The following is an 8,326-nucleotide window of genomic DNA, read 5'->3' as shown; positions in this document are numbered from 1 at the left end:
TTTTTTTATTCAAACATTATTGTAATATACATATTTAATACTCATTCTTGAGAAAATAAATCATTATTATTAATTTAATGGTTCAGTAATTTCGCAATTAAACCTTATAAATTTTATTTTTTTCAAAATTTCCATGGTTTGTGTAGTTAAACTTAACATATAAATTAAACTGTTTGGAAGAAGTATTTGTCACTCATTTATGTAAAAAATTAAGATAGGAGTAAAAATGTCTCATTCGTTTAATAATACTTTATTGTTTATAACAAAATTATTATTATCAACAAAATCACAGCTCTTGTTAACATTGTAACTATTAGTAAGTTAGTGAAAACTTCTCACTTTCTCTTCAAAACTGTCTCTAAAAGCATTGTCGAATAAAGTTTATATTAGTAATTATTGAATTTAACAATATTGAGTAACTTCCCACAATGTAGGATATATTTAAGAACATGAGTTTATTTGGATCTCTCATCCATTCTTTAACCATTTATTTAAAATTTTGGACAGTTATTGTTTATTATTGCTGTAAGATTTTCGGCACAGTACCTTTAATGTAAGAAATATACTAGTTGGAGCATATTACAAAATTAAATCAAGCAGACATATGCTGAGCACTAATTGTTGTTTCAGTGTAATTTAAATAAAGTTTATGTAGCACCATTGGTTTATGCACTACACAGATATGTCTTAATACTATATATATTACATTGTATGTATAATTGAATTGCTTTGTTATTTTGATTCTAAATCACAGTCTGTTACTACAAAATTATGAGCTCCTCCGGCGAATATTTGTTTTATTTCTGACTTTGTTTCAATTGGTACTTGCATAGGACAACTTATAAATTCTTCCATGCTGGGTAATCCTGTGTTTGCATGTTCATTCCAGCCCCAGGCCCAAACTGTTTTGTCAGTAGCCAGGCACAAGGTATGCTCAGAACCTAATGCAACATCCTCTACTTGCCTGTCATCTGAAAGATAAAACACAAATTAAATATGCATGAAATATGCAACATAAAAGATATTATTTATAACTTAAGTATCTAATTACATATTAAATTCAAAACATCTTTAATTAAAGTCCAAAGAATGTTTATTAAATGTTAAATCAATAGTTATGTCATATTAAAATAATAAGATACCTGGTAATTTAATATAAAAAATCTTCCCAGAAAATTCAGCCACCGTCCCAAGTTGTGCTTTGTTATTCCTTCCCCATGTAAGCAGTGATCCATCTTGCAACCATAATAAAACATTAGTCCAACCACTTAACAACTTTTTCACTTCTTTTCTTACACTTATATCAATTTTCTGTGGTGTAAAAATTTTCTTGTATTCTTGGGAACTAAGCAACAACTGGCCATGTCTGTTATCACCCCAAACATACAAAGCATTTTCTTCCGAGCACCATCCTACTGTATGATTCTGGCCACAAGCAATGTGTGATATTTTGGTTAATTTAGGGACTTTTTGAAATCTATCTGAATTTAGAATATCTTCACCTAATCCTAGCTGGCCGTGCCTGCCACAACCAGTTGTCCAAACCTCTCCTTTTGAATTTATCATCGCTGTATGTCTCAGCCCCATGGAAATTGCACACACATTAACTTGAAGTCTAACGGGTTCCACATGTTCTCCGAAATGTTCTTTTGGTAAACCTAGCTGACCATGACTATTAGAGCCCCAAACAAATAGGTAATGTTCATCTGTGACACCACAACTAAAGTCCCATCCACATGCTATATTCGTAAATGTTATACCACTTAATCGCCATATGCGACTAAATGTATACACTTCCGTTTTATGTCCTAGTTGTTTTTTAGAATTCCAGCCACATGAAAAAAGCTTGCCCTGACTGTCTAATAATACAGAATGAGCGCCACCACAGGCTATCTGCTTAATCTTGTCATAAAATTCTGTTTGCAATTTAGTAGGCTTATCGACTTGTTCACTGGTTACATCGAGTGCCAATTGGCCATGAGAGTTAGCACCCTGTAATGTAATTATAATGTTAAAGCTGACTCTAGTTATAGTTAACAAAAAAACTCTATGTTATATGAATAATACGTATTACCCATGTCCATATTTCAACAACAGGATTCATGTTTATGTTATGTATACTAAAATATGATTTGAGTTCTATATATCATAATTTTAAAAGTATCACAAAAAAATGAATATTTACAACTATTGGGCATACATAGCCTAAAAATCAGAATAAAACAACAAACCACGGTCAATGTCAGTTTGATAAAGTTATCTGTCAATTGTCAACGAAAATGGAAACTGGAAAACAAAATCAGTGTTGCTATTTGGAATAATAAAACTAATATAAAAATTTTACCTTCCAATAAAATTTGTATTATGTTTCCTAAGACGTCCGAAGTCCATTATGAGAGTACATCGTCTGATTTCCGCTGCAGGTCGCTAAATTTCATGACTTCCGTTTCCTACTCACGCCTACGGCGCCCCCTATACCCCTTTCTGGAACTAAACTGACAAGCAAATACACGCCGCCAAATTTGTCATTGTTTGGCTCATAATGGATGGATGTAGCCCCAGGAAGACCTTTCCTGGACTTCGGACGTCTTAGGAAACATAATACAAATTTTATTGGAAGGTAAAATTTTTATATTATGTGTTCCGTTTGACGTCCGAAGTCCATTATGAGAGACTTGTTTGTTATCTCCTGGTGGCTTGTATTTGTAATAAAATATTATTTAAAACGCAACAATGTGATTAATTATTATTTAATTGAAATATGGCATTAAGTAAATAATTTAAATTCATTAAAGAAAATCATATAACTTTAACTAATGAATTCAAATAAACATAAATCAAATAATGAGCAAGAGATTTTTTAGTAGTTATCTCTGCATTTGATGTATTAATAATATGTTTTTGATAGAACTTCTTAAATGAAAGCTCATGTTGCCAGTTAGTTACCTTTACTTAATATGTCATTAATGTGGTAATTTTCTACCCAATTTAAAGATGACATTGCTCCTCTAAAACTTCCAGCTGATGTTTGAATACCAGAATCAGCTTAAACACCTTTTATCCAACCACAATCATCGCTGCAGTAGCTTGTCTAGTAAGGCCTCAGGTTGTTAAAAATAGATTTTTTATATTCCCTCTGATTTGCCGTGTCACGTGCACTAGAGAACATAGCCAGTATACTGCATCGATGTTTCGGTCAGGAGTAGCCACGAAAGTCCAACTTAATTGTTGATATGAAGATGAATCGGTTTTCGATCCAAATATGGGACGCAAGGTAATATAAAGTACATTATCTATAAAATGGACACTTTCAACACGTAAAAGAGTAAGGTCATGTACTCTGCGGCCCGAAGCTAACAGCAAAATAGTGACATGTGTCTGGATATTTGATATAACACACTATACAATCTGTATTATAATGCTTTAAATAGCGAAATTAAAATTCTTGCATCCCATATAGGTAATTTAGGAGGTGAAGGTATTTGCCAGGAAAATAGATTTGAATTTCACTATTGGGCTTGACACTATTTTTATATCAGATATAGTTTCACAAACGGATCCTATAACTGATTTATAAATTAGAATGGTTCGATGACATTAATACAGGTAATCGAAGTATCTAGCTCCATTTGCTGGTTCATGTATACGAGAGATGATGCTATTTCCCTGACAAAATCTAACCTACTTTTTCAATTAGGGGCGCATGTCCTTATCGAAGACTCTCTATTTTAATAAATAATAAATATGAGACAACATCAAATACATTACTCTGATCCCAATGTAAGCCGCTAAGCACTTGTGTTATGGAAAATCAAGAGCAACGACGGCACCACAAACACCCAGACCCAAGACAACACAGAAAACCAATGGTAATCTACATCGACTCGACCGGGAATCGAACCCGGAGCGGCGCACCCATGAAAACCGGTGCACACACCACTCGACCACGGAGGTCGTCAAGCTTTTTCTCCTGCGATGTCTCCGTCAGCGCGTCTCACCAGAGATAAGACAAGCTTCCAGGCGTAGACTGCTGACTTAAGCAGGCAGTATCATTGTCAATGTGTCCGCCAGACTGTTGCTCAGATCTCTGAATTTTAAAGGTCGAGGCCAAAAAGGCTTCTTCCACTTGGGTGCCACTATTTTGTACTGACCTGATGCTGAGTTGAGGTGGCCTAGCACCCTGGGTATCAGATTGGACGGTGGAAGCAACCATGCCAGTCGATCGTGCCAGGATCTGCTGAAGACGTCTTAAAAACAGTCGTTTGCGTCTAGCAAGTCTAGAGTAACATAGTTTGTTACTACGTGTGCTGTCCGTAACGCGAATATAACTGTCTGGTGTTTCCCACAGATTGAACAGCCTCGTGGTTGCTTCTTCTGTGAGATGCCACTCGGAGCTGGCGTGATTTCGCGAGAGGTGGTCAGCTTCGGTGTTGTACAGTCCCGGTAGGTGGTGAGGGAGAAGTACAACATTGAGGTGGTCGGCTTCAGTGCTGTACAGTACCGGTAGGTGGTGAGGGAGAAGTACAACATTGAAGTGGTCCACTAGAGCCAGCCGATTTTGAGTCAGATCTAGCAATTGTCGTGACCAGCTTCCTCCCTCGTTCTTTTTATAGAAAACAACTGTTCTGTTATCGCACTGAAGAATTATTCTCGAGTCTTGGAGCGAAGTTGTTCTGGAGGATATGGCTGCTCTCACTGCGTACATCTCCTTCAAATTGCAGTGCCATTCGGTCTGGTGGTGTTCCCTGACCCTTTTATCATTTCGTTGCTTATAAGGGCTCCTCATTGAATGTCCAACGCGTCAGTGATGACGTGGTTCGTGGCCATTCTCTGAGGATGAATGGGTGTCCTCTGACTGATGTGCTCTAACCTCCAGTCCAGCTCTGTACGTACCTCGTCCGGATACTGCTTTGATAAGCTAGGATACCCGAGGATAGCTTGTTGGTGTGGTACTGCAGGACTCGGCAATGCAACCTTCCCCGGTGGGTGATGAAGGTTGCAAAGTTGAGATATCCTACGAGGCGTTGCGCCTGCATTAGGTTCCAACTGCCGGTCGCAAGCTGCACGCGCAAATTCTGACGAATTTTCTGTATTTTTCTAAGGACAGGGACTTGGTGTTGGATTTTGTATCCCATACAATTCCTAGAAAGTTTATTAATCTCGCTGGTGTCATAATTGAATCTTCAATTGATCCACCTATCTAGGCTGCTCAAAAACGTATGGCCATCTTTACTTGAACTCTCAAAACATAGAGATGTTTTGAGAGTACACCAGGACAGAGGTCCTGGTGTACAAGTACATAATCATCTGAATAGACCATTAGTCGAAGGCCGTTCCTGCGAAGTATTTCGGGCGTCCAGTGTGTTACTGAAGCAAAAATCCGCGATACGCAGCTAATCCGAATGACAGACAAATCATCTAAGGGGACGACCCTGAGAACTGATCCGGAGAAACCTCCTGTGCTGTTCTTTTATCGGAAGATGAATAAGCCTGGCTTAAATCCAGTTTGACCATCCAATCCCCATGTTGTAAGCAATCAGGGACTTGTTGATGGTGGTAAAGATGAAAATGTCTCGGTTTCATGTCAGTGATTCAACCGCCTTGATTGGTCTTGGGAATTACAAAAAATGGAGATATGAAAGACTGCGTCAGGGGAGCGGGTTCTAAACTTAATTGAATTAAATTCTGCATTTCGATTCACGTTAAATGTGATGTTAGACTTCGAATTTTTATACATCCAATGTCGGAAGAACCAATGGAGATGTTTAGTTGAATGTGATTCCTGTTATTAATTTTACCACCTCTTATTAATTTTAATATTACGTTAGGTGCATTTTTATGTCCCCTCTCCCTCAACAAATATGCTGAGGAGTTATTTGGATGGAATTGCTCAGAATCTCTGTTTTCGGTTTGCTTAATTTTATTGGAATTTGCCCTAGCTCGAAATGGCTTTGTATTGGTAGTAGAAGGCGACGGTTCAGGTTATGGTCCGTGTGCGAGTAGCAGATGGTACCCGATTTTGTAGTTTATATATACCACCTATATTTTTGTATAAATGCTGTTAATAGACTCGCGTTAAACATATAATCACAAGAAGGGGGTATTTTCTCTAAATTTATCCTTTAATTACTTTAAGCGGTCCCTACGGTGTAATTCAAAAACCTCGACACGTTTACCGCAAATGAATTGAAGAATATAGGGAGAAATTGTCTTATAACCAGAATAATTATTAAAAAGTTTGTTTCAATTTTTCAATAATAATCGAAGATTTAAGCTGAACGTCCGATGAATTTGACCAGTCAACGAGGCTTTGTAAACCAGTATTAACGTATTCGTTTTGTGCCAAAAAGGCATTAGTTAACGGAGCAACACCTCCGTTCCATCTGGAACCAACGTAATGGACTAAAGTAGTCCTCCAGACGTCGAAGTTCTTCATTCACTCTTAAGTCAATAAAAACAGGAAATTTTGTCATCACGTGAGTGAATTGCTTTCGGTACAGAAGATTCTTTTACAGTAACGCTCAAATATTCAAAACTACCCGCCTCTATTTCTGGCGCACGTAAAAATTTTTCGTCAGTATATGCCGAACTTTGAATATAAGTTGAAGCTAGATTAGACATGTTAGTCTTATAATTTGGCGCATAGAAGAATGAGGGTGGTATCGCCGGTTTACAATTAGTATAATTCTAAGTTAAAATATTATTTACAAGACTCACCAATTGTTGTGACAATAAGTCAAACCTCTTATTCAGATCCCGCGATCAGTCACGCTTGTGACGCTCCCTTGGTGGTCCGTCGTATTCATTTTCCGACGAATCCGATGAAATATCCGAAGAATTCGAACTACCCTCTACACTTACACTTAACTTTTTATTTTGATTTTTCAAGAAACGGAAGACAAACAACACTTGTTTTAAAATAACTTTCTACTTTAAATCTCGAAAGTTGATTATAATTATTTAACTTTTAACGACTGCTCGTTTGGAAAAACGACGCAACAATGACAAATTTGGCGGCGTGTATTTGCTTGTCAGTTTAGTTCCAGAAAGGGGTATAGGGGGCGCCGTAGGCGTGAGTAGGAAACGGAAGTCATGAAATTTAGCGACCTGCAGCGGAAATCAGACGATGTACTCTCATAATGGACTTCGGACGTCAAACGGAACACATAATATTACAATTCACAATCCATATTTGTTCACTTTTGTTTATTTTAGTTGTTGAAGTTATGTATGTATAATATGTATCATACAAATTGCTATTGTATTTTATTAAGTAAATAGAATAGAGTTTGGTAAAGAGATTTCTCCCTCATAAAAGTAAAAAAAGTAAAGTAACAGTCTGTAAATTTCCCACAGCTGGATAAAGGCCTCATTTTCCATTAAGGAGAGGGTTTGGAACATACTCCACCACGCTGTTCCAATGTGGGCTGGTGGAATGCACATGTGGGAGAATTTCAATGAAATTAGAGCACCAACTCCAAATATAACAACAATTATAACTACATTATATAATCGTAAATCGACTTTTAAGTAGTCTAATATTTTTCATTTCATTTTACTTAGAAGGACTCAAAAAAAAATTTTGAATACGTAATTATTTTTTTATTACTTTTTAGTGCATATTTATTTGTTTTAAAATAGTGTTTTGTTTGGAGTCGGTTTTTCTTTTTGTTAAATTTATTATTTATTTTTTGATTTTATGTGAAGCTGATGTAGACCAACTAATTTTTCTTAATATGGTAATATTAAGAAAAAATAGTTATACTATAGATTAAGCGTGCCGTTTATATGAGTCACAAACTACTTCGAGGACAATTTCAAAAGAAACTTGCGAATAAAGCAAAAATAGACTTTCGAAAATGTGCCTTTAATACATGCGGCATAAACTACAAGGTACCACCCTCGAAAGAGCTGTAATCAACCTCAGTAAAAAAACGACACACGGACACAACAGTTACGATTAAGCTCGTTGTTATTGTGAGCAATAATTTAATTTAGATTGAAATAGTTTCAGGAAGGTACCATAACCGTTATGAGTTAGTAAAATTAGAATAATATGCACGTTGAAACACTTAAAGAGAAGATGATATTGAGACTACTATATGTATATAGGTTCTTTTTTTATTTTACATTAATACCATTGGCAGTTCTTTGAGCTGCAAATATTCAAAAGAGGTGGTTGTATGCTCCTATGAAGGAATCGATCTAATCGTATAAAACTTTTTTTAATAAATTTATTTTTTATGATTACTTTCGGAAAGATGTATATATCTATTAAAATAGTTTCTTTTTCTATGAGGTTTATGAAGAAATTAAAATGAATAAA

The 8,326-nt window shown here is 36.0% G+C and overlaps 2 protein-coding genes across 2 annotated transcripts; both read right to left on the bottom strand.

Moving 5' to 3' along the window:
• Positions 1 to 234: 234 nt before the first annotated feature.
• LOC124531219 (ultraviolet-B receptor UVR8) lies at positions 235 to 2,260 on the bottom strand. The gene is made up of 3 exons (XM_047105712.1): positions 2,075 to 2,260; positions 1,143 to 1,992; positions 235 to 971 (listed from the first exon to the last, which is right to left on the bottom strand). The coding sequence occupies exons 1-3, from the start codon at positions 2,102 to 2,104 to the stop codon at positions 733 to 735; spliced, it is 1,119 nt and encodes a 372-aa protein (XP_046961668.1). The 5' UTR covers positions 2,105 to 2,260; the 3' UTR covers positions 235 to 732.
• Positions 2,261 to 3,859: 1,599 nt separating this feature from the next.
• Positions 3,860 to 6,295, bottom strand: LOC124531246. The gene has a single exon (XM_047105744.1). It carries the CDS (start codon positions 4,784 to 4,786, stop codon positions 3,995 to 3,997), a length of 792 nt encoding a protein of 263 aa, XP_046961700.1. The 5' UTR covers positions 4,787 to 6,295; the 3' UTR covers positions 3,860 to 3,994.
• Between the last annotated feature and the right edge of the window lie 2,031 nt (positions 6,296 to 8,326).

Source organism: Vanessa cardui, chromosome 7 (genome assembly GCF_905220365.1).
Source record: "Vanessa cardui chromosome 7, ilVanCard2.1, whole genome shotgun sequence".
Classification (NCBI taxonomy): domain Eukaryota; kingdom Metazoa; phylum Arthropoda; class Insecta; order Lepidoptera; family Nymphalidae; genus Vanessa; species Vanessa cardui.
The sequence above is the reverse complement of the archived record's forward strand: the minus strand, read 5'-3'. Positions and strand labels throughout refer to the sequence as shown.

Bases quoted from the DNA above. Each gene is read 5' to 3' on its own strand.
- LOC124531219 (XM_047105712.1), bottom strand. From the start codon at position 2,104: ATGAATCCTGTTGTTGAAATATGGACATGG. The intron at 1,993-2,074 runs GTAATACGTATT...ATTACATTACAG, and splicing joins TTGTTGAAATATGGACATGG to GGTGCTAACTCTCATGGCCA. The intron at 972-1,142 runs GTATCTTATTAT...TTTATCTTTCAG, and splicing joins TTTTTATATTAAATTACCAG to ATGACAGGCAAGTAGAGGAT.
- LOC124531246 (XM_047105744.1), bottom strand. From the start codon at position 4,786: ATGAGGAGCCCTTATAAGCAACGAAATGATAAAAGGGTCAGGGAACAC.